The sequence below is a fragment of the Sarcophilus harrisii genome, chromosome 3 (genome assembly GCF_902635505.1).
Source record: "Sarcophilus harrisii chromosome 3, mSarHar1.11, whole genome shotgun sequence".
Classification (NCBI taxonomy): Eukaryota; Metazoa; Chordata; class Mammalia; order Dasyuromorphia; family Dasyuridae; genus Sarcophilus; species Sarcophilus harrisii.
This window is the reverse complement of record NC_045428.1, coordinates 15,667,827-15,693,478: the sequence shown is the minus strand read 5'-3', so window position 1 is coordinate 15,693,478 and position 25,652 is coordinate 15,667,827. Positions and strand designations below refer to the sequence as shown.

Sequence of the window (25,652 nt, the reverse complement as noted above, 5' to 3'; positions counted from 1 at the left end):
TATACAGTGCTAGGCTGAATCAGCAGCCAGGCACACTTCTGCTATACCAGAATTTAAGCCAGAACCTCCTTCAATTCGCTCCACTGTTCAACCAGCTTCCTGGAGAGGCCCTAGGGACAATTGTAGAAGTTAACCAAGTACTATCAGGGTTACCAGCATACTGACTGTCAGGTTCCTATAATCTCTGACACAGGAATATCCAAAATAAGGAAAAGCTCAGATTTTGTCAAAATTCAGATTTCCCTAATGTTGTGAAATACAGTATTGCCCAGCCTTTTGGTATATTCTGTGCCTAAGAATTCAAACACCTTAAATCCCAGTTCATTATATAACTCATTTCCTGGGGACTCACACAATACAGAGAAGCAAAGCCCCCAGAAAATCAGATTTTCCAGTCACATTACTCAGTTGAAGAGATCTCACCTGCTTACCTGCTTTGCTTGCTTACCCACATTCCAACCAACTTTACAAGAATAATAAGGATAAATTAAGGACACATGGATCTTTTTAGGTTCTTCCTATTTTCCAATGGAATCTACAATCAGCTTCAGAATCTGAGAAATGTCCTTGGTATAACTTTAGAAGCAACTCCCCCCTCCTGGTCAAGCAGCCCAAAAGCTCTGCTTTCCTAATTCTAACCTTACCAACAAATTGTTGAAATATTCTGAAAAGAGAGTTCCTTAACTTCCCACCAGTAAACAGCTCTAATAGGCTTTTTTTTTTTTAACATTCAGTTAAATCTTCCTCCTGAACATTCCTCTCCATTACTAACATAAGTTTGCCCTCTGGAGTAAAGGTAAAAATTTAATATGTCTTCCCTGGACTGTACTTCCAGCTTTCACACACATTCAAGTCATGGAATCAGAAGGAGAGAATTGGAAGTCCAGTGGCTATCTTGTTTTACCTTTTTCCAACAGAAATCCCCACTATCTTATTGCTGGAAAATGGTTATTCATCTGTTATGCCCTGAATAAAATGTATTATATTTCCTCCCTCCCCCCACCTTTTTCCTTGCCATTAGGACTGGGAGAATTGAATAAGGAAAAACCTTGAAGCTCTGGCCACTTTACATTCTATTGTCATAAAATCTAGGTGCATTATCTCCATCCTTGCTAGGATAGTTTTCCCTCCGTTTGGAGTATTTCCCTTCCCCTTGCTGCCTCCTGCCCAAGATCTTCTAGACCCTTATCTTGTCAGGATTAAGTTATGATCCTTTCCTGGGATTATGGCTAGTCTGCTCACCCAGTGTCCTTGCCCCTCTTATCTGCCTTTATTTCCCCTATAAGATTGTATACTCAGGTTATTCTGTTTGTAAACCCTAGTTAACTATAACTCTATATATACTCTATATAACTATAACTATAACCGGTCTCAGTTCCTCAGAGCCGGAATGATTTTTGAACATGAGTTCGATTTGGTCAGCTAGTCTAAACTCTATACATTAAAAGATTATAAACCATTCTCTGTCTTGCCTCAGTTTCTCTGGCATTACACATCCTCTGCTGGAAGACTTCCAAGGAAAGGGCAACCCATACCACACAGGAGCAGAGCAGCTTTCCTTAGCAAGTTTCCCCAGTCATCCTACCTAGAGTGACCTGTCTGCATCTTCTGCCATTGTGGAACCAAGCAAAATTATTTTAATCCCTCTTCCTTCCAAATGGTATCTCCTCAAATCTTAGTTCCTTCAGTCATTCCTCATGCCACAGACTCAAGGCCTCTTCCATGTCCTGGTGGCCCTCCCCGGACACTCTGCAGTTCATTAAGGTACCTCTAACTGTGGTCCCCAGAATTGAATACTCAATGCCATTTGTTGGAAACAGTCCTCTCAATGGAGACCTAGACATTCCCCTTTTCAGCAGCCTCATCATACTGCAAACTCACACTGAAAAATCTCAGATCATTTTCTCATAGATGGCTATTCTCATCTCTCCCTGTCTTGTACTTATGACATTCTTTTTCTACCCAAGTATAAGACTTTAATAATTCTTCCTATTGAATTTGTGGTTAGATTCAGCTCCCTACTTCAGCACAGTGCTTCTTTACCTAGTCTATGAATTTGTTCTTTCAAAATATTTTCATATTTTAAGTTTCCTTTGAAATGTTATATATTTTATTTTGTGCACTTAAAAACATTCTTTGAAGAGATCCATAGATTTCATTACACTTTCAAAGGAGTTCATGACAGAAGGAAGGAGGGAAGGAAAGAAAGAGAGAGAGGAGGGAAAGAAAGGAGGAAGAGAAGGAGGAGATAGAGAAGGAAGGAAACAAGCATTTACTAAGTACTTATTATGTGCTAAGGAACCATGTGCTAAAAAGAAAACAGTCCCTGCCCTCAAAGAGCTAATATGCTAATGGGAGAAGACAACAAAGGAGTTGAAAAGTGAGCTCAGAAGTTAAGGCAGTGCTAAAGTTTGGAAAGTCAGGAATAGGTCTGGAAAGAGAATAAAGAGAGACTGATCTGAACCTGCCATTAAAAACTCCTGAAGAAACTTCCCAAAAGGGGAAGGGGGGGGGGGTGCTGCTTTGTCAGAGGGATATTCCATGGTAAGCAGTCTGCCACAGTGATCAGATTTTCCAGGGTAAGAAGGTCCCATTTGATTTAGAAAAAAATTTAGAATTTGACAGTGAGAGACATGATTTTTGAAGGCTCAGAAGGCCACCAAGAGAGAGGTTGAGAAATCTTGGTCTAACCCTCAACCCCAAGTCCCCATTTTAAAAATGAGAAGAGTGAGCCCCAGTATCCATAGGCAGAAAGCAGTGGAGAGCCAGGAGAGCAACAATTTCTTTCTTAATCCAGCTCTCTTCCCTTTACATAATGCTGCCCACACTTTCCTCTCACAGATGTTCCATTTTTCTACATTATTTTTTTGTATGAGTGGCAACATCTGGCCAGTGTTCTTATTTTGTAGTCGGGAAGAAATGTCTTTTTTTATTTTTGCTTGTATTATTCAATTTTTCCCCTTTGTTTATGGTTTCCAAGTTGAAGAAACAGAGGTCAATGGTTTGTTTATTTCCATTGTGGGTACTAAGTTTAGAAATTAGAAGTGTTTCTTCCTCTTATTTGCCTGAGTTTCTGCTGATGTTGCTATTGAGAGTAACTAAGTGTGAGATTTTTGAGATACTATGTATCAGATCAACTAGGCTAAGAAGCAATTTTTTTTTTTTTTTTTTTTTACAAACTCTCTAGTCTCCCAGCTCTTAGCTAAGTTCCACATTATGGACCCTCACCTGAGACTTTTTATCCTTCTAAATAATAGATTTTTTCTTTTGTCTAGAGTCTAGACCATCTGATTTCACAGGGGATACCCTCTACCCAAGGAGATGGTTTGTTAGATAGTTTGTCTAAGGGCCCAGAAAATGACTATAGCCTTAAAGTCACAGGGACAATATGTATCAGAGGGAGAATTTGAACGTAAAGTTGGCTACTTTTTGAGATTGTTACATTTGTTGAGGCCATGGTTAGGGATACACAAGCCATCTTTCTTCTGTTCAGAGTTTAAAACAATACTTAGAGCCTGCACTCCTTTCCTGTATGTCTGACTCGTGTCTTCTCTATCTCCTTCCATGGTCAGTTTCCTGTTATGATTATCAAATACACCCCTCCCCCAATATACAGAACACCTCCCTCCCTCTTCCTTTTGACCCACATAATGTTACTCTCTCTCAAAAGTGGATAAAAATACATAGGTGATAAAAAGACTCTTTAAAGGCCGGAATATTTGCGGGATTGACTTAAAAGGTCCAGTTTTCAAAAAGGTTTATTGCTCAAACATCTTACAGTACATAGGACGGTTTGGAGAAATGTAATTGTCCATTTTTTTGATATGTGGAAGAGTTTCTTACCGAGTCTCTATAAGCAGGATTATTTGCCAACGTGTACCAATAATGCTGCACAGAAAGCACTAGGGACCCCATACAAGGGCAAAGCAATTGTTTCTGAGAGACCTGGCTGAGGCATAAAACTTCAATGTTCCTACAATAAAAGCAACAAAAACTTTTAACTATATTTCAATTTTTTGTTCCATTCAATGAACGCGAAAATGGGAAAGGGGCAAAAGGCAGGGGGAGAAATGCTGAAACAGAGGGGTGGGTGAAGAGACAGGAAGTGAGAAACAAAGAAAGCTAAAGGCTCCAGTGAGGAAGAGGAAGTCGCACGTAGCGTCAAAAGGAGGAAGAGAAACACCGAGGACGGAACTTTGCGTGCGAGAGAGACAGATTCAGAGACGCACACGCTCTCCCGCCCGCCGCTTGCCCCCCGGCCAGCTGGGGGCTGCATCCCACGAGCCTCGCCGACCAGGGGGCCGGCCTCAGTTTCCCTCTCTAGTAGCCCCCCAAACTCCTCCCCCGTCACCTCAGCTCCGGGCCGGGCTCCCCAGGGGAACTGCAAGTTTTCGGGCGCCCGGGGGCGGGGTGAAAGGGAAGGGTGACGTCACCCTCCAAGCTTACTCCGAGCGGAGCTCGAAGCCGGGGACTCGGGGAACAGGGACTTCCTAACTTCCCCGTAGTTGGGAGTTTCAGGGATGGGACCCGACTCCGGCTCCGGCCGGTCTGGAGAATCCCACTGGCGCTGACCGAACCACGGTCATCTCTGGGGCGGAGCCCACCAGGCTCGGCATTGTGGAGGGAAGCCCCCGCCCCTCCCCCGCGGACAGAGCTGGGGGAGGGGTAAGTGACCGAGTTCGGGGCCTCGGAGTAACGGGAGGTGGGACCCTGGCCACGCCGCTCGGCCTCCCCAGGCCTCGGCTCCCTGCTCAGCCCAACAGGGCGGGTGGAAGGTCTCTGGGTGGGACTTCCCGTGTTACTACGTCCCCCCCTCCCCCCCAAGCATTCGACCCTCAGCTCGCCCTCTATGACCGAGGCCTGACAGCCAATCAGCGCGTCCCGCCCGGGCCGAAAAGGCCGGTTCTGCTTCCTACGTCACGAGCAGCTGGAAAAGAGCGCGAGGCCCAGGACATTGAGAGCGGGAAGGGAAGGGCGGGGGATTTCCGGAGCGGGAAGGGAGGGGGGAAGGGACGAGGGAATCTAGTCCCGGCAGCGGAACTGCCCGGCGGAGGAAGATGCCTCCGTCGTCTCTGACGTTGCTTTACGCGTTGGGGCGGGGCCCGCGCTGGGGCCGGGGACCTTCTGGGCTGGGGGCCCCGCCCGCTCCGGCGGAGGTGAGAGGAGGCTGAATGGCGAAGGTATTCCCAGCCCCACCTCCTCGAGCGGAAACTGGCCGGCGCCGTACGGCCACCCTGACGCCTGTAGATCCCTTTCGGCCGAGGCCGCCTGCGCGCTCGGTCGTGCGGTCTCTGCGGCTTCCGTAGCCGAGCTGTGCGTGGGGATGGGGGAGGGGACGCGAACGCAGTCACGTGAGCTGCAGACTGTGGGGACGAGCGTATCGTGGGGGAAGGGCGGGAAGTCGGGGGGAGGGGGGCGAGGTCCAAAGCCCACGTGTAATCTTTGTCCCCAAGAGGGGGAGACTCAAATGCTCCCGGAACGGAGCGGGGCACTAGCTCCGGAGTCCCGGGTCTCGGTCCCGGCCCCTCTCCCTTAGTCTGAGACCCTAACTTCCCGGAGCAGAGCCGCTGAGGTCCCCGCCGGTGAGCTTGCGGGCCGAGGCCGCGGCGCGAAGGCCCCCCCGGGCGCGCTGGCGGCCGTTCCGAACGTGCGCAGCGCGGGGGCCCCCGAACCCTTGCTCAAGCTTCGCGGGGCGGCCCCCCTGGGGCGTCCTAAGCCTTCTTCCCGGAGGGAAAAGTCCGTCTGTGCCAATGGACCCAAATTAAAACTATTATAAACCTAAATTACACGTTTAAGTGAAATACTTAAGTTCAACATCATAAACCTAAATTAAACCTACTATAAAACGTCTCGCGCCATATTTAGACAATGAGCTATTTCATGACAGAAAGATAAACATCAGGGTTAGTTTTACTGGACTTGTAAAGCATTGTTTTTCCTTGTTGCCATTTTCTCTTCTCTATAGGGACTATTTCTTATCATGTGAAAAGATACAAATGAGTTTCTCTAATTTGTTTTTCCTGGATTTAACAAGGGTAAGTAAGGCGTGAGAAAATAGATGTTTGAGAAATCGTAAAAGTATGTTATGTAATACATAAGTTTTGTATGTATAACTATATGCACACATATATAACTTTCATATTTGATATCTGGTGGATTTTAGGAGATCTATGATTTGACAGATACATGATGTTCTTTTCCCTCTCAAGAGCTTAAATATAAGTTCTATTTATATCCTAAGATGCTACGAATTAAATATTTTAAGACCTTGTTTCTGTTCATTCAGAACAGCTGATTGGGTTCAAAATTCTACTTGAAGAGTATGACCTGCACTGTGTCACATTTTAAGTGTAGCCTGGAAAAGAGAGACACGGAGTCCCTGCTACTCTAGGAGCTCAAAATCACGTTCATTTTCCATCAGTTACTGCTTATTAGTAAGTGTTACGGTGTCAGGTGGCTCCTGTGTATTCCAATAGCTCTCCCTTGTATTCCAGCAAGAAAGAGTAATTGTTAAAGTTAGGACCATTCTTTCTGTATGGTAATGAAAAAAATTTACCAGCACCCTTCATTAGAACTGCAAGTAGGTAACCCCTCAAAAATAAAGTTAACTTCAAAATCTGAAAATGAGGATTTTTAATTTTAATCCCCATGTGTTATATGGTCCCTACATGATCCACTCTGAAGTGACAAGTCCTTTACAGATACTTTCTAGACAAATCCAAAGAATGACTTTAATATTGGGGGTGACGTAAGCCTTTGGTGGCTTGGGTGCTAGTCATATCAGGCCTGTTCTTTCTACATAGAGAATCAGTCGATTCAGACTCAAAAGTGAATTTTTAGACTTATATTTTCAGGCCACCTCTATTGACCAAATTGCCTGGATGATTGCCATGTCTTCACAGTGCTAAAAAGAACATGTTCTATGCATCTGCTACGTGTGTAAGGTTTCCATTGAAGGGGGTCTGAGCCAGTGCCAGGTCCTGACTAAATAAGTTACAAAGTTTATGCTAACCCAGAAATCCCAACTCCAGAGCCTTGCTAATTTGAGGGAGAGGCTCTTATCCTGCCCATTGGTTCACACTGTACCACATAAAAACCATGAAAACTAAATTTAATTTGTTTATATAGAAGTGCTCCAATAAAGTTGCTTAAATCCTCTAGGATTCCTTGTTCCTTATGGCAACTCCCTCACAAATGCTGTCTTTGTGAGTTTATGAATGGGTCCAAATTTAGCTGGCCAGCCCCCGACTCCAAAAACTATGAAACATAGTATAAAGTAGCCCAGGAAATAGTTTGGTTGAACCACTAATTGTATCAATTCAACAAATATTTATTATTGTCTTTTGGTCTATTTTCTCATCTGTAACATAAATAAGGAGGGATAGATTAAGTAAACTCTTAAGGTCTATCCCAGCTCTAAAAACTCTGTAATTGAGCCTCTCACATTTCTATAAATAGCCTTAGTGTACATACATACCACTCATGTTTTAGCTATGCCTCCAGAAACTCCTTCCAGACCCCAGCTATGGATTTCTCTGCCCTGGGTGATCTGCTGTGTCCCACCCACCACTTATCTGGCCTTGTCAGCAGTTGGAATGTAATGTTTGCTGTTCTAGACACACCCTATCTATGTGGATCAGAAAATGGGAGGCATTCAGCCAGTGCGGGCCATTTTAAGAACTAAATAGAATCAGTCAGTAATGGCAATGTTCTCTGTCTTCTAGAAGGGAGGGTGACAGGAGAAGCCTTTTGGAAACAGCATTGAGAGAAGATAGGAAAGATTGGGCACAACGGGCAGGCTGCTAAACTCGAGAGAAATGCCATTTATACGACAACTTGATACTGAAATTTACAGGTCAGAGGAGATAAAACTGGGAAACAGACCCTGGACTCTGGGAGTTTATAACCTACTGTAGAAGGCGACATGTACATATGTGAAAGTGATCATGTGAAGCAAACTTTGCTTAAGTATCAAATGAGGGATACAAATGTAATCCCAAAACAGCAGAGGAGAGAAGAGAGGGGGACTTGAAAGTCACTGGATCCAACCTGTACCAGAACAGGGATTTCCTGCTTCATCTCTAGCAAATCATCCAGCTTAAAGGATTCCACAGCAGGGGGATCCACCTCATGTAGTAAGGCACAGAGTGCTAACTACCTGACTTTGGACAACTCATTTATCTTTAGCCTAGGACTCCTCAGTAAAAGCAGCACCTGGCCTGGTGAGATTGCCAGGGTCAGATGAGATATACTGCATGGAAAGGACTCCTGAAGTAAATAACTACCAGCTGTTCTTAGCTCCTGAGGCAAAGCTTTCCTTTCACTAAACTAAAAGTACTTCCTTGCATCTGCCATCCATGCATCCCAATTCTGTCCTGGGGACCAACAACCACCAATCTGAAGGCCCCACTCTTCTAAGTGACAATCTTGAAAACAATCCTGCCACCCCAAGTGTTTTTTCCAAACTAAACACTCAGTTTCTTTAACCAGGCCTCAAATGATAATATTCTCTCCAGGCCTTCACCAGAAATCTTGGCTTTCCACTTCATAAGTGGCTACTGAAGGAAGAGAATACATCCTCCTATCACTTCCTGATCTGGACACTAGGCCTCATTTAAAGCAGCCTTAGGTGACATTAACTTTTTTAGATGCCAGCAGGGTACAACTTTTCCTAGCATTTGAATTTACAAGTCCATTAGAACTCCAAGACCTTTTGCACATGATCCACTATCCATACTTTTTCAATCTGGTGTTTAAGTTGTGTTGAATTCAAGGTAAAACTTGATATTTATGCTTATTTTTTTTACTCTATTAGAGTCATACTAAGGTTGGTTCTAGTATATTGAGTTTTTTTTCAAATCCTAATTTTGTCATCCCATTTCTTTTCTATCCCTCCTGGGTTCCATCTACAAATCTGATAAGTATACTACATATTAATTAAGCATCACAGGCAGGATTCAGCATAGATCCCTTAAGCACTTCACTAGAAGCATTTCTCCAAGTTGGCCGACATCCAAACCCTGAAAAAAACTATTCTTGATAAAACATTCGACTGGTTTTTAGTCGGCCCCACTCATTTAATCCACACTACTCAATTGTATCCACAAGAATTGCATCGGAAGCTTTATCGAGTGCTTTTCTAACATTCGGGGAAAGGTATCAATGTCATTCATTTTCAGTCTCGGAGACGTCTAATAAAGAACAAAAAATAATAAGCCGCGATGGGCGTGACCTCTTTCCTTCAGGTTCTTTTTGTGCTTCCCTTCCTAATCACTATTATTTTTTAAAAGTGCATTTTAGGATGTTGTTGGGAACTCACTGAGTTTGGAAACTTCATAAATGTTGATGTTTTGGGGGGAAATGGGTAAAATTGTCCTCCGACGCTGCATGTCCTACTCTTCTTGATCTCCGTGGTCTTTCCGAGACCACTGGCGAGAGCAGACCCATGTCTTCGAGCTTTCAAAAACCACGGACGGTGCTTCGGGGGGGGGGGGGGGGGGGGGGGGGGGGGGGGCAGTGGACGGCACTGGTCCTCGGCTGAGCAGGTAGGGGTCGGGGTTACCTTGGCACACCTGCGCGGCGGCCCGCCCGAAGCAGAGACAGCTAAGTCTGGGAGGGGCTGGCCGGCCGGGGGCGCTTCTATCGGAGACACATTCAATTTGCCTCGCCGAAGCCCAGCCTGAAACGATCGCCAGGCAATGCGGACAACGGGGAAGGGGACTCGGGGGGTGCTGCTTTGACCCGGGAGGTGACCGGATGAAGCGGCAGCAGCGAGGACTACGCGGGGGCAGCCCCCGACGGCCGCACTAGGCCGAGCCAGAGACGGACCTCGGGACCCTGGCCCTAAGTGCGCCCGGGGAGGAGAGGGGGCAGCTGCTCTTCGCGGTATTTTCCTGCAGGGGGCGACGCTCCTCAGAGGGCGTGGGGACGGGAGCCCGCTTGCGACGCCTCCCTCCGGGAAGAGGCGGTTAAACAGGGACTACTTTGCGCGGGGGCGCGGTGACGTCACGGCGGAGGCGGCCACGGGGCGTGCGGCGTCCAGCACCTGGCAGCGGCGGGAGGAGCCGGAGCAGTCGCCGAGGACTCTGGTTATTCTTGCCGCGGGTTCCGGCTGCGTTGGGCGTGCGCGGAGCTCGCTGCGACGATGGCGTCCGGGCCTCACCCGATCCCGGCCGCGGCCTCGGCCTCCTCGGCCTCGTCCTCTTCGGCCTCGGCCCCGGCCTCCTCCTCGTCGGCCGCGTCTTCCTCCTCGGCCCCCGCGGCGGCGGCGGCGGCGGCGGCCTCGGGGGGTCCGGTCTCGGCGGCCTCCGGCAGCGGCCCCGCGGCCGGAATCCTCATCGGCGACCGGCTCTACTCGGAGGTGTCGCTGACCATTGACCACTCGCTGATCCCGGAGGAGCGGCTGTCGCCCACGCCGTCGATGCAGGACGGCCTCGACCTGCCCAGCGAGACGGACCTGCGCATCCTGGGATGCGAGCTCATCCAGGCCGCCGGCATCTTGCTTCGGCTGCCCCAGGTAGGGCCCCGGGAGCGGGCTCGGCGCCGCGGGGGGCGGGGGGAGGGGCGCGGCCGGCCCGGGCCGCACAAAATGGCGGCCGCGCTGGGGCCGGGCTCGTGGCTGACCCCGGCGCTTCCGGTCTCTCCCGACTGCAGGTGGCGATGGCGACGGGGCAGGTGCTGTTCCACCGCTTCTTCTACTCCAAGTCCTTCGTCAAACACAGTTTTGAGGTAAGGCCGCCGCCGGGCCGGACCCCGCACCCTCCCCCACCCTCCCGAACTTTCTCCTTCACCTCCGTCTCCGGGGAGTCCAGGGCTACGCCGGCTAGGCCGGCGTCCGCGCGGTCCGACGGGCTGGGCTCGGAGCCGCGGGAGAGCCCCCAGGCAGTGCGGCCCCGGAAAAGGGCCCGGGGCTCCCGAGTGGCCGTTCAAGGTCACCCAGGGAGCGAGAGGAAGAGCCTGGGCTTGGTGTCCAGGTCCTCTGATGCCCCCAGATCCCACAGTGGGATTCAAGGCCACCGGCTCGACTGACGGGCCAGTTGTGCCAAACTTTTTTTTTCTTTCGCTTAGACCGGGGATTTTTTTAATTAACGTTTTTCCGTGTCACTGACACTTGGCAGTCACGGTGATCGCCACGGACTCCTTTTCAGAATGATTTTAGATTGTAAAAATCTAAATCTTTAATTGTAAAAATTGTAAAATCTTTAATTTTAAAAATCTTTAGGTTTGTAAAAAAAAAAAGTTTCTGGGCTTTCAAAGGTAACCGAAGCTTAGAAAGGTATTAAAAAAAGGGGGGGGGTTTCCTCCCTAGCTAAGATCACAGACTCGCCTACCCCACTTTCTGAACTCTTAAGAACCCCTATTTATATCCACAGAAAATAGGCAGTAAGAAATAGGCCTGGTGCTTTTGTTCCTCAAGGTGGGATGGCCAGTCTTAATTTGTGAGATTTAATAAACTATATAGGGAAAAGGTAGTCTAGGTTTAGGTTACTTTCCCTTTCCCCTTCCCTTTTCTCCCCCCTCCCCCCAAATAAACGTAGAATATCTGTCTGATCTTTTTGGGAAATGGGTTCTTTTCAGATTGTTGCCATGGCATGTATCAATCTCGCTTCCAAAATTGAAGAAGCACCTCGTAGAATAAGAGATGTGATAAATGTTTTTCACCATTTACGACAGTTAAGAGGAAAAAGGTAAGATTAATAATTTTTGAAAATAATGTCTCTACTGTGTGTACCAGTACCATCAGGTTTAATTTTTTTTTTTTTTTTTTTTTAAAGATTCCCCACAGGTTAATCTGACATAAGGAAACAAAAAAGGCTGTTTAGGTAGTCAAGTTCACATGGGTATTTAAAACCACAATGTGGCACTTAAAATTGGAGAAACAGTAATAAAAAGTAGTTACTCCTTGGTAACAAGCTTGTTCAGGCAGATTCCCTTACAGTTGACTGTACAGTATTGGAGGCCAGTTACGCCATAAAAGTGTGGATTCTGCTCTGAGAGATTGAGCACACCCTGTTCATTTGTTTTGAAGACAAAGTTGGAAGTGTAAACAATGTAGTAAGGTAATTTTGTAGCAAAGTTTTTTGTTTAGTTTATGTATATCTCCCTGAAGTCTAGTTAATTCTTTATCAATTGAGGTTGGCTTTTGTTAGAATACTTCTCAACATCCAACTACGATATATCGCATAATACCGGATCTGAAAGGACTGCAGGATGATAAAGGTTGAAGTTGAAGTCAAAGGGATTAAACAGGTATTTTGTTCTGGTTAGATACAGTCTCAGGAGTGGGATAGAAAAATAAGAGTTTGGGTTGAATTAGAGTGAGGCATGGGAATTGGATTTTATAAGTTAAAATGCAGAGGTTGAAACTAAAGTTTTTTTTTTTTTTTAATCAAATTTGCACAGTTAAACAAACCCAAGTTGTTTCTTTATGTGCTTATTTAAGGAAAAGTCTTCTTTTCAGGGGTTTCTTCATTTGTAGGTGAATTTAGTACATCCTGCAGAAGGATACTTTTGGCTTAGTTTAGATCTTCAAGTTTCATTCTTATGGAATACTGATAATTGGTAGACAAACTTGTTATTGGTTTGAAAGGAAGTTTTAAAAGGATAGTGATACTGAGATTGTTCATGCTTTATTTGGCTGGGAATTGGGAGCTAGTTCCTGAATCAGTTACCCTTTGTCGGCCTTAAGTCTTGGCTGAATCCAGGAGTTGGCAATAGTGGGGTTCTGAGTTCAACACGAAAGTGCGGGACAGTCCCCTAAATGAATAGGGTAATTAATAATAAACTATCTTGAATATTACTATCACAAGGTACTTTTAAAAAAAAATTCTATATTCTCTTTCTCTCTATTCTCCCTTCCCCACAGCCTTTTTCCCCACGTCCTACCACAATGAAAGTTTTTAGAGAAGGAAATTTCTAACTTGGGTGACATTGAAATAATTTTTTTCCAAATTAATGCCGTTTTATTCTGTCATTAAAATAGAGCCAGTTTGTACAGCTGTACAGTGTGGATTTCTTTATTTTTTTTTCTATGCCTTTCAAACTTTTTCAAAATAAAACTCACCTGAACTAATTTAGCTGATCAGTGGAAATAATTTATCTCAATCTTCAAACTATTAATATTAAGCTAGAGTTATGTAACCAACAATGAAGATGAATTCTCTTTTCCTAGAAAAATTTGTTATACTTGATTGATATTTTTTAAAAATTAAGGTCAGAAATTAGATATTTTATTTGTACAAATATTCCCTTCCCATTGTCATTGGTGCATGTTATTGGTATGGCGGAAAAAACCCAAACCCAGCAATGCTTTCTTTTATCATTAAAACACTGTTGATTCAATTATGGTGAAATTACTTTTCTCCATGCAATCTGTCGAGTGAATTTGCATGACATTTGAAAGAAATATTAATCATGCAGAAATTTTTTTTTTCTAAAGCAAGCAGGATGTAAAAGTTTCTATGCATTTTTACAAGTTTACAAGCATGTAACTTGTATGTGTTATTAACTTCAACTCTTTTTTCCCTTGCAACCGACTATACAGCGACCAGCTACATTTACCAAAGCCTGGGTGATGTGGAGTGGTACATAGCGATGAAGCTGTCGTCATGGCAACAGTGAGTGAAGTATCGAAAATCCCCAAGGAGAAGCCAGTGCTCTGAGAATAGGTCACTGGAATCGGGGACTAACAGGTTGGCCACTGGTGAACCATTTGGAAAAACTCCTGTTTCTTGTTAAAAGCTTTTGTCTTTGCTGTCCAAGTTGTTAGTATTGTAGGTCGGTAAAAATAAAAACTACGTGGGGGTGGAGTGGGAAGCTCATAGCTTTTTAGGCCATTAGAAAGGAATAATCGAGTAAAATAGATGGTTGCTTAATTTCCCAAGGCTCCAGGCTCATGTGGCACATCCACGAGGTGTTTCCTGATGCCACATCCCACTTCAAAGTTCTTAGTATGCTATCTTCTGTCTTTCTCCTCTTTTTCTGTTAATAGTTTTTTTCTCCATGTTACCTGCCCCACCCCACCAGTGCCACCCATTCCTTGAGAGCAGGAAGCTGTTCTGGTTTTGTTTGCCTGGTGCTCTGAACATAAACTCTAGTTAATAAATGTAGACTTAATTGGTCTACTTAAGCAGCATTTTGGTTTATAATGTGTTTCTAAAAAGGGACCTAAGCCTTGGGGCAGTTTGGCATAATGTAATGAGCCCCGAATTTAGCAACAGAAAACTTGAGTTCAAATCTTGTCTGAGCATCTGTGTGACAGTAACTAAGCTTTTTAGTGTCCTCATAAAATGGACATAGCACTTTGATGTATTCATTTTCCCACTATTTGTGAGGAAGCTAGCTTTATACATTTTTAAAATACAGTCCCAACTAACTCTTAATTTGCTTCCTCCAGAAATAAAGCTCAGGTGTCCTAGACCAAAAGTATGTATCCACAGTGCTTCAGGCCTCTAAAGCTTAAGGTCTAGCTGTTCTTTTAAAGATCATAACATATAGTGACCTTCAAGTAGATTGTTATTTACATTTTAAGAGGAAGAATTTACTTCCATATCCATGGCATATTCAGGAATATAAATTCAAGCTTTTGTATTCTTGAAGGTCAGCTTCTATTTCAAGGTTGAGGGTCATGAGATAAGTGTACTTTTCTGGGAGGAATTAGCTAAGTAAGCCCAGCTAATACTTTGGCTTGACCAGAAAGATGAGTAATAATAAATTTGGAACAGATCTTGGAACTCATCTGGTAGAGGCTCCCACTCAATGAATCCCTTCTCTTTTCATAAGAATGCTTCAATAACTCGGTGTTTGTCTAATGCCTACTTTGGGCCTTAAGACTTTTTCAAGTCCCTGAAAATTTATTGCTTCTGAGAAGGCTGTTGTCCAATGTGAGAGAAAGTAAAGTTATTGATGGATTGATTGCAATTTCTATCCATTGATTTTAATTTGCTACCGTGCTTACTTAACATATTGGTAGCTATAAGTGAGAACTAAATAGTCTAAAATAATCTTGATTAAAACAAATCTAGTGCAATTGGCTTATTCTTAAATCTTCCCATCATACTTTGCAACATGTAATAAATTCTTAATGAATAAACTGGATGAATTGGGAGGAATTGTTTAATTTTTGAGATACCAATGAGGTTTCTCACATGATTTGCATGTTTATTGTGGTTGAACTAAAATAGGTAAAGGATACAGGCAAAATTAGTGCCTAGTATCTTTTTTAAAGTAAGTAAATCAGTAATTCAGCAAATGGAATTATAGGTACTTACAATGTAAGGTACTCCTTCCAAGGACTACACTTTGAAAAAAATTGTTTCAAGTACTTGAAATGGACTTTGTTTAGTATATAATTGTAAGTAGCTTTCTGTTTTTTGTGGTCAAAAAGTGTTGGAAACTTGGAAAATGAAAAAAAATTCTTATATTTCAGTATATTTTATTCTTACACATTTGTGTCACTTATCAATCTTACATTTCTGTGGGAATGCAGTTTCTCAGTAGAAGAAAGCCACCTTCTGGACTTTATACACCACTACTGGGAAAATTTGATTATGATTTTCAGAAAGTAGTCATTGATTCATTCCCTGATAGTCACAAGTATAGATAATTTATAGTTAACTTCAGTTTAAAAGAAAAATAAGCTGTCTCTTTGCAAAATATATGTGTATTTAAATGGTTTAGTGTCCCTTTCTGGTAGGGACACATGTTTACTAATTCTTTGCTGAGTAAAATGTCAGTACTTTGCACCTAGTTAAATCCTCTATAAAAGAACTCCTTGGATACTTCAGGTGATAATTTGACTCAAACTAGTGAATTTGAGTGCTTTTCTAAAGGGGGAAGGATTAAATTAAATTTAGGGTTAACTTGATGTTGACAAAGCATGATGAGAGGATCTAGATAAATTGAAAAAGGTTAAAAAAAATAGCATTCAGCGCAAATTTGTGATCAAATTAGGGGTGGGCCCAAATTGAACCAGGACCCTGGGAGGTTTGGACAAACTTCAGAAGCTGGTTATTATTAAATAACCAGCTAGTTGGTTAAATAGAAACAGTACTTCCTGTTAAAGCATGAATATATAATGCATCTAATGAGCAATATATCCATCATTTTACTAGAAGTAAGATATTAGTCATTCATTACAACAGACTCCTATTTTGAAATGGCTTATTTTTTTACTTTAGGGTGTGCTTAAATCTTTTCTAGAAACTTTATCTCAAAAGAGGAAATTTTATATTCTCCAGTACCAATCTTATGGGGGAGATATTTTAATAGTGTTGTATAAGAATATGAGACTGAATTTCTTAGCATGAGTACTTGCTAACCAAAAAGAAAAAAAATATTAGCATTAGAAAATGTTTTTACCATATGGCTTTGTTTGGAGCTTTAAATGTCTGGGAATATTTAGCGTATGCATACGTGCATATATGTGTATGTATAATATATATATATGACCATGATGAGTTCATATTGCTTTTCTAAAAGAAATGGTTAACTTTATTTTCTTTAACTTGACTAAAAGAATTCGGTACGACTGAGATCTTTCTCATCTGTAAGCTGGTTTTCCTATTTATACCAAGTTATTAAATTTAATCTTCAGCATATAGGCTGGAGAGAATTTGGGTGAGCTTTTTGACAATATTAAAATAAGAATTAATGTCTACATTATCAACTTCTGTTTTGACAAATGTATTTACTAGTGAAATTTCTTAACATGTTATGACTAATAACTTAGGATGTTGAGCAAATTCCTTCACTCCACTGAGCCCAAGTTACTTAATCTGTCAAATGAAGGGTTGCACTGAATCCTCCTAAGGTTCCTTCACATTTGAATCTGTGAAGGAGAGGAGGGGGTGTTTGAAAGAAGACTGGATTTAGAGTCAAAGAAACTGGTGGTTGAATTCTTCCTCACCTGCTCCATGTGGTGGGACTTTGTTAACCTCCATTGAAGGTCTCTTGTAATTGTAAATCTGTGATCTATGATAGGTAAGAGGTATGTGGGCATTTTTAAGAGCACAAGTTAGTAAAACACTTTCCTTTCAGGAATTGTGATTGTCCCCATCCTCTTGATGAAGGAGGAATCCTCCCCAGTAAAAAAAGGGAGACCAACAGATGGCTCATTGGCTTGCAGCTGGCCCACATACTTATTGCAACAGAATGATTCACACCATAGCAGACCAAGAAAAGTTTTTTTCCCCTTTATATCTGCTAGAAATAGATGTTCTATACTTGACCTTTGTACCGAAAGCTAAACATGATGTTTACCACGATAGAAAACATTCATGTTTTAATTGTGAAAATCATTTGCCTAATATGGGGAAATTATTATTATGTCCATGTCTTTAAGAAAGATAAATTGTGGTACTTCATTTACATGGTATGTATTTATAGAGGGTATTCAGGTTAACAGCTTTTCCTTCATCTTATGTCAACAGAAGCTGTTACAACATCAATATTTCTGTAGTAAAGAAAATTCAATCTTGAATATGTAGTGATGGAAAAAAATACTTGATTCCCACAGTTCATGGTGTGTCCTTTAAAAAAAAAAAAGCAAGTATGTGTAAAATAGGGCGGAGTATCTGTTTTGCCAATGTAGCTTTACTCACAGTGGAGAACTTTGTGTTCTCTGCTCTTAATTTATGCCAAGTAACATTGTATCCAGGTTCTAAAAATTGATTAGATGCTGCCTCTTGACTAGTTTCTGACAAATTTCCCAACAGATGATTGAATGTAGTGGTTTACTCTTCTGTATGAACGTAGTCATTTACTCTTACTCAGATCCTTAGCTTTTATGAGAGGTGTAAGAGCTTTCTGAAATTGGTTCATTAAGTAGATCATCGAGATCATCTGGGCACCTCAAGGCTACTTAAGTGGTTGAACTAATTGTTAACTTGCTAACAGTTCTTTTATCTGTTTCTTCTTAAGATCAGCCATGTTAGGTGAAGTTGGAATTAATACAGATCATCTGTTTATATTATTACGTGTTTGTGCTTTTCAATTTACAAATCACATTGATGGGTACTTGTTTATGCTTTAAAGGTAAATCCTTTGTCTTAAATTAAACTACTGCAATTAACTACTTGTATTTCATAAGGAAGTTTATGAAGAGGAAACTTTAAAAGTAACGATAACTTATATCACAAATATTTTTAAGCTTTTATAGAGTCTGAGAATGAATTTTTTACTTTTGACACTGAGAAGCATGAAGTTTTTTTAGACATAAACAACCAGGATGCATTTGTAAGTAGATATTAAGTTTCTTTTCACGTTAGTAGATATTAGAACATAAAGGAGTAAGTGATTTAAACAAAGTCACTTTTGGAATGAATGTAAAGTCGGTCTGTATGTTTGATTAGCTTAACTTGGACAGCACAAGATCAATGCTTTAACTTGTTTGCAGGAGTTTAAAAAGCTGGTTTCTGTTGCCAATAGTTGGTTGGAAGGGAAAATGGAGATGCCACAAATAAACTTGTTTGAATGTGCAAAACAGTTGTGATTTTATTTCTTACAAACTAGGACACCAAGCCCCCTGATCCTTGATCAGAACTACATAAACACCAAAAATCAAGTAATCAAGGCAGAGAGAAGGGTATTGAAGGAATTGGGATTTTGTGTACATGTCAAGCATCCACACAAGGTGAGTTACGGGAATGCATGTGTTAAGTTTTCTGTTGGTTTGATAGTAAATATTTTTTTAATCATTAATATGTAGGTGTTGAGATCTGTTGATCACATTGAGCCGTCAATGCTTGTTTAGAAGTGACGGGGATGCGGTTTTGGAGTAAATTGCTGTGTTGTCTGCAGATAGTTATAAAAGTTATTTTACAGTCATTCTTTTTTACTGTGCCTATGAAGATAAATTATTTGGTTCTTAAAATGTTAACTTAAAGGCTTTTAAATTTTTGGTTTGGTGCATCTGTCCCGTTTGACAGAATTAACTGGTGGAACAGGAAACGCCATGTGTAATCATTCTGTGTCTCTTCCTTTTCCCCTAGATCATTGTTATGTATTTACAAGTCTTAGAATGTGAACGGAATCAAACCCTGGTTCAGACAGCCTGGTAAGTCATCCTTTGCACACTATTTCCTAGCCAGGAAAACAGTAGCAGAAATAACGTAAGTTTTATTTTCTATTTTCAAAACAATGAAATGTAAGCTACTTTCAAAATGAGCTATTTTGGGCAAAAAAAAAAAAAAAAAGGTAAATAATGCTTATTTCTGCTTACTGTTTTCTTGGTTTGACTAATTACTTTTTACGGAGAACTCAATTTAACTTTGTTCTTTTTTCTACTCTTTAATTAAAGGGTAGTCCATGATGGTAAGTCATAGAACTCTGCCCTCTGCACCTCAGCCCATGACCTCAGGATGGCCTGATTGGCTGCCCTTCTCTCCAGCCAATCCAGTGCAAGCTCTCATCCGAGATTCACTGAAGTGGTCCATATCCATCTGGCAGCATCTTCTAGTTCTGTCGGGGTGTCAAAAGGATTTGTATATTTGTTTCTAGAAGTAACTATTCAACCTGCATATGTATTTAATGTATACCTGTTACTATCAAAATGATCGGCTCATTTTTGATAGACTTGTTGTTCCGGCCATTATGAATTGATTTTATTAGTAGTTTGACTAAATTCGGATCATTAGTATGTACAGCATGCTAACCCTGCAAAGGAAACGACAGTGGGCACCATTTTATATCCTACAACTCCTAGCAGTTGGGCTATTGGATTTCAGATTTGCATTTCAGGCAATATAAAATTTAGAGAATTTGTCAGGCCTTCCCTTGTTTAAAGGGAAGTCTTAATATTGCTTGGAGACTTTAAGCAACACTTTTGAGATGCTGATTTTCTGCGAGGAGTGCTGGCTTATTTAAAGGTAAAATGAGTATTATTTTGGTGAATTGTTATAATTGTTACTCTGCTGTCCTTTATTCTAAAAGTTAATTATGTATAGGAAATTATTGGCAGTAACAAGTCCTTTGCCAAGTAACGAGCATAAATGACTTAAATTTCCTCATTATGTCCCATGCACCTGTTGGGCTTTCATTAAAGAATAATATCGTGTACTGGTCTTATTAAAATCTATATAAGTTAATGTTTGTTTTCATGTATGTTTCATGAAATCAGATTTCATGGATCAGTTTTCTTAGCTAAATGTTAAGGACACTGATTCCATTTTTCATTTATGATAACTTGAAGTAATTGACGTATTGTATATTTATAACCATTTTGTATGGAAGAATACAAATGTCCAACATATATTAAGTAATTGGAATATATTCAGTCTGTTTAACTGCTGCATAAACATTAAAGATGTGTTTGCTTTCAATCTAATCAATTACCTTTACAAGGTTTGAAGTTGTTTTCCCAAGCAGCAAATTTAGTTTCCTTACTATTTGAACTAATTGTCAATCAGCAGCCACTTTGAAGAGTATAAATATTTTTTCCCTACCATTTTTTCCCCCTGAAAAGTCTTGTGAGGTTGTTTTGTACACAGAACAGACCTGCAGTTCTGAGACATAATTCTGAGACACATTCTGAGACATAAAGTATGAAGAATTGTGGAAAGCAACGTTGTAAGGCATTACTTTTTAAGAATGAAACTGTTATCGCTTTAAAAACTTTTCTCCAAAAATAGCAAATATGTTTTTTTCTCCTTTGTTGGGCAGAGAAGGGGGGGGGTGGGAGGCTTTTGGTTTCTTATTGCTTTTTTTTTTTTTTTTTTTTAAGCAGAGGGACAGATTTAAAATGTTAAAATTCTTATCGCTAGAATTTTAAGATAAGAATGCTACATCTTATAAGACAAATATAACTAAAGAGAAGGAAAAAGAATAAAGTAGATTGAGTCTCCAATTAAGTTTAAACTCCGGAAGAAACATTTGTTCATCTATAAAACTTAGAGTTATAATGTTTTCCAGGAATTACATGAATGACAGCCTTCGAACCAATGTTTTTGTTCGATTTCAACCAGAGACAATAGCATGTGCTTGTATCTACCTTGCAGCTAGAGCGCTTCAGGTGAGCATGTCATCTGGGAACTCCCCATGACACCAAGTAGACCAAAACCCAAAAAGAATAAAATGCCCCGATTTCGTCTAAACTCAACTATTGCTTCTTGTTTAGATTCCACTGCCAACTCGTCCTCATTGGTTTCTGCTCTTTGGTACCACAGAAGAAGACATTCAGGATATCTGCATAGAAACACTTAGGCTTTATACCAGGAAAAAGGTAAGACGTCCTTGCTCGCCTGCCTGTGACTGACTTGTTATGGGACATCAGACTAGAAATGTTCATTTCCTTTTCCTTTTCAATAGCCAAACTATGAATTGCTGGAAAAAGAAGTAGAAAAGAGGAAAGTAGCTCTCCAAGAAGCTAAATTAAAAGCGAAAGGATTGAATCCTGATGGAACTCCAGCCCTGTCGACACTGGGTGGCTTTTCTCCAGCTTCTAAACCATGTAAGATTTATTTCATATTTCCATAACCAGGAGAGAGGAAAGTTTTGATTATAAGCTTAATTCCTTTGTCTGCTAATATTTAAAAGTGTCTGAACAAATATTGTCAGTTAAAAACAAATTTAGAACCACATGGCCATAGTCATTCCTTAGGAGAGCAGCCTTAGGCTTTTTTTTAAACATGATCTTTCTTTTTTAAGCATCACCAAGAGAAGTAAAGCCAGAAGAGAAAACGCCGATATCGACCAGTATGAAGACCATCAAAAAAGAACCGGAAGATAGACCGCAGGCATCCAAGAGCCCTTATAACGGGTGAGTATTATGGGCAGGAGACAACTGTCCAGTTCACAGACTTGTGAGAGAGAGAATCTGACCTTTCCCCTCCCCTCTTTATTTCAGTGTTAGGAAGGACAGCAAGAGAAGTAGAAACAGTAGAAGCGCCAGTCGGTCGAGATCACGAACAAGATCACGATCTCGATCTCATACGCCAAGAAGACAGTAAGTAATTATTTCTGGGGACCCATGAGAAATATAGATTTTTCTTAGTTTAAAGTTGCTGTAGTTTATAGCCAGAAACTTGGAAATAATGGATTAGACATTGGAATGTGTGGCCATCCTTCTAAAGTCCTTTGTTCCCACACTTCCTCCCCCACTCCCACCCTCCGGGCAGTTGGGGTTAAGTGACTTGCTCAGGGTCCCATAGCTAGGAAGGATTAAGTGTCTTGAGACCAGATTTTGAACTTGAGTCCTCCTGACTTCAGGGCTGGTGCTCTGTCCATTATTCCAAGTAACTGGCTTCCCCTTTCTTCGAGTTTAAGAACAAAAGAAGCAGAGGTCAAATTGATACAGCTGAATAATTAGTAACTAAGGAAGAAGAATTAGAAAACAATTTCATTGTCCTTTTAGAAAAACTTTTTAGCTAGACCTCATGAAGGCTCTGTAACTAGATTGTAATGGCAAAACCCTCCCTTGCCTTCTGCAACTTGATTCAGTTGGCGTGGCCCTCTGACCGTGGGGGACCCCTAAGGTGACTGGCAAGACCCTTGCCGGCCCTTTGCTGCTTGGAACTTAGTCTAGTAGGAGTAGTGGAGCGAGGAAATGCCAGAGTCTGGGTGGGTTTGTACCGCTGGGGGGGGTAGTCGCTTGTTGTGTGGAAAAAGCCAAACCTAAGACCGCAATTCCTCCTTTTTTAAGTTATAACAACAGACGGAGTCGATCGGGAACATACAGCTCAAGATCAAGGAGTCGCTCCCGCAGTCACAGCGAGAGTCCCCGGAGGCACCACAACCACGGCTCTCCACACCTCAAAGCCAAGCACACCAGGGAGGATTTGAAAAGCTCAAACAGACACGGCCACAAGAGGAAAAAATCCCGCTCCCGCTCTCAGAGCAAATCTCGGGATCATTCCGACGCTGCCAAGAAGCACAGGCACGAACGGGGACACCACCGGGAGAGGCGCGAGCGCTCTCGGTCCTTCGAGCGGGCCCACAAAGGCAAGCACCACGGCGGGAACCGCTCTGGACACGGCAGGCACAGGCGCTGATCCTCGGCTCGGAGCCTGCATCATTCCTTAGTAGTTACGCCTGTCTACATTATGGTGTATGGACTCTTAATTGAAATATTAGAAACAAACTGATTAGGAATTGATTTATTAAAAGCCCTCTAGGTTTTTAGAAACATTGAGGACATTTTCTTTTGGAAGAACTATGTTAATTTTTTGCACATTAAAATGCCCTAGCAGTATCTAATTGAAAACCATGGTCAAGTTCAATTGTACCTATTATAGTTGTGTATTGTTTATCAATATAAGAACTGGAGAGTGGTCTTCTGTAAAAATGTATCTTATTTTTATACGGATAAATTGCAGACATTATACTATTTAAGTATGGTTATTTGTTTAAATGATGGTGGACACTTTCTTACACTGGTTTGTCTGCATGTGTAAAGATTTTTACAAGGAAATAAAAATATAAATCTTGGGTTTTTTTTAAAACTGCCTCTTCAAATATCTTATTTAAATAAATTATTAAACTGAAATTTGAATGTTGAATAGTTACTAGTTGGACTGATTTCTCATTCTTTGTTTCTGCTACTTGAAAATGGCACCATCCCATAAGTGACATACAAATTGTACCTCAATTTAATAATGCCGTCTTTCTAGGCTTTTTCTGACAATTTGGAGCTGGCTTTTTAATTGTTCTACTCTTAAGGTTAGAGAGTGCTCAGAGACCTAAAGATACTGGCCATTAAGACCACCAGAACCAAGTTTCTTGCTCATCCAGTGACATGTAGAGTTGGTGCTAGATTAGGAGACTAGGAATTGGGATGTGTCTGAGGAAGGCTGCAGAGATGGAATTTTATGTCCCCCTTTAGCTAAGGCATCACATCAGCCCAGACAAAAAGGCCAGGAACTCTCATGCGAGAGGGCTAGGGCCGGAACCCTGGATCCTGAAGTCACTCCCTTTCTTTGCCTTAATTTTCTCATGTAAAATGCCCATCTCAGACTAAATTGGTCTTAAAGGTCCTTTGGGAAAGCAGACTGGTCATGAAACCCCCGGGTTGCACCATTTTCTTTCACCTTCAGGCAGCCGGCCCCTCGTTTCCTAGAGTTTGGAAGGAGGCTTCAGAGGGTAACTTGCGCCAGCAACGGAAATGGGGTTTTAACGCAGATCTGGCCCCTCGGTGACAGGACCATGCTGGAAGTAAATGGGGCAGATTTTTTCCCCTATTGAACTGGAACAGAAGGTAAGGATTCTGGTTCCGAGCATGATCTGGTCCAATCCCTTCATTTAGAGGTGAGGGAAAGAGCCCAGAAAGCACCAGTGCCAGACTTGCCTCAGTTCCTTTAATTACCACAGTCTAGACCATTTTGGTCCCTCGGTCTTCCCATTGTAACCCAGCGGGTTCCCAGCTTGTTGTTTCACTTGCCACTCTTAACAGCTCTCTTGACATTGGGGGTTCTTGCCCTGCAGCACTGATTCTGGGCCCACCTTATTTTCTGTGACGCTGTGGGCTCTGCTGTATTGATTCCTCATTGCTAAAAGTGGGGCTACTCTAGACCCATTCCTTCATGTCCCATTAACTCCCCAACTCCCGTGGCCTTAGGGATCACTGTCGGGGGTCTTAAACCCTTCCCCCATCGTAGCTACCTGCTGCAGCTCCAGCTCAGTAAGTCCACGATAACTCCCATGTTCCTCCAGTACTGTTTGTGTGGAGAATGTTCTTCAGCTGGGAGGTTTGGGTTGAGCCCATCTCATTTGGTTTACTTAAGTGAATTATGTGGCCGCTTATTTCTCCGGAGCAGGCTAAACAATGTCAGACTGGGACTTGAAGTCAAGATTACTTGGCTAAACCTCTACTTTATGAATCCAGTTCGGCCCAACAAGTTTCTGCAGTGTGTAAATCACTGAACAGAAATTTTGGGGCCCATGAGGGGAAAACCCCAAACCTTTTTAAATTTAGGGCAGGAGAATGTGTCATAGAAGTAAATAAAATCCAAGGTGAATCATCTGGGACCATCAGGGAGGTCTTAAGTAAGAAAGATGTTACTGGGTAGGGGGATTGTGAGAGGAAATGAGTGGGGGAAGTTGAGAAAATGGGTATTTTGTCCAGAAAGTCATGGGTGCTTCTGAGGATCTGGGTAGTTGGCAGTCCTGGACAGGGGGCTGGAGCTGGGACATATGGGATGGGGCTGGAGGGGTAATGAGCCATTGGATACATAAAGCAATGAGGAAGAGCAAGGAAAGGGAAGGATGGATGAGGCGACAAAGATGGCCAATCAGTATCTGGAAGCAGGGAGTCTGGGCATTTAGGTTCCAGGGACTGTGGCCCTGGGAAGATTTGGCTGGAGGTCTAGATTGGCTTAGAGATGACAGTAACGTTCATGGGAACCAGTGATGTCAATGGTGAGACAGAGGAGGGGACAGTGGAGGGCAGGGGGTCGGAGCCTGGGCTCTGGGTTTTAAAAATATTTTCCCCTTTGAATTTTGTTCATTAAATGGGATTCTCTGAAGGGATATGTGGCCTTCATCCCATTGCTGTCTCTAGTGCTGTCCGTATAGATGGGTGTATTAGCTGGACGTGTAGTGTGTACACACGCAGGCCCATGTAATACCACGTGAGGGGCTTTTTCAAGGATACAGGGGCCCGGGTCAAGGTCAGGTGGCAGTGAAAGGTCACGGAGCAGGCTCCTGGCTTGTCTGAGAGAGTC

The 25,652-nt window shown here is 42.4% G+C and overlaps 1 protein-coding gene across 3 annotated transcripts; it reads left to right on the top strand.

The window, feature by feature from the left end:
• Nucleotides 1-10,065: 10,065 nt before the first annotated feature.
• On the top strand, nucleotides 10,066-23,482 carry CCNL1 (cyclin L1). 3 transcript variants are annotated; one of them, XM_031957561.1, is made up of 11 exons: nucleotides 10,071-10,516; nucleotides 10,654-10,728; nucleotides 11,578-11,687; nucleotides 18,511-18,631; nucleotides 18,990-19,054; nucleotides 20,908-21,007; nucleotides 21,113-21,217; nucleotides 21,304-21,445; nucleotides 21,643-21,754; nucleotides 21,842-21,940; nucleotides 22,637-23,482. In XM_031957561.1, the coding sequence occupies exons 1-11, from the start codon at nucleotides 10,145-10,147 to the stop codon at nucleotides 22,983-22,985; spliced, it is 1,650 nt and encodes a 549-aa protein (XP_031813421.1). In that variant the 5' UTR covers nucleotides 10,071-10,144; the 3' UTR covers nucleotides 22,986-23,482. The 3 variants fall into 3 exon arrangements, with proteins under 3 accessions (XP_031813423.1, XP_031813422.1, XP_031813421.1); XM_031957563.1 differs by lacking the exons at nucleotides 21,113-21,217; nucleotides 21,304-21,445; nucleotides 21,643-21,754; nucleotides 21,842-21,940; nucleotides 22,637-23,482 and adding an exon at nucleotides 19,298-19,311 and having other exon boundaries at nucleotides 10,066-10,516; nucleotides 20,908-20,996; XM_031957562.1 differs by lacking the exons at nucleotides 20,908-21,007; nucleotides 21,113-21,217; nucleotides 21,304-21,445; ... (1 more) ...; nucleotides 21,842-21,940; nucleotides 22,637-23,482 and adding an exon at nucleotides 19,298-20,646 and having other exon boundaries at nucleotides 10,066-10,516.
• The last annotated feature ends 2,170 nt before the right edge of the window (nucleotides 23,483-25,652 follow it).

What these genes read in the sequence shown, in the direction of transcription:
- CCNL1 (XM_031957561.1), top strand. Translation starts at nt 10,145, where the DNA reads ATGGCGTCCGGGCCTCACCCGATCCCGGCCGCGGCCTCGGCCTCCTCG. An exon ending in TCGTCAAACACAGTTTTGAG is followed by an intron (nt 10,729 to 11,577) that starts GTAAGGCCGCCG and finishes GGTTCTTTTCAG; the next exon opens with ATTGTTGCCATGGCATGTAT. An exon ending in ATGTCAAGCATCCACACAAG is followed by an intron (nt 18,632 to 18,989) that starts GTGAGTTACGGG and finishes CTTTTCCCCTAG; the next exon opens with ATCATTGTTATGTATTTACA.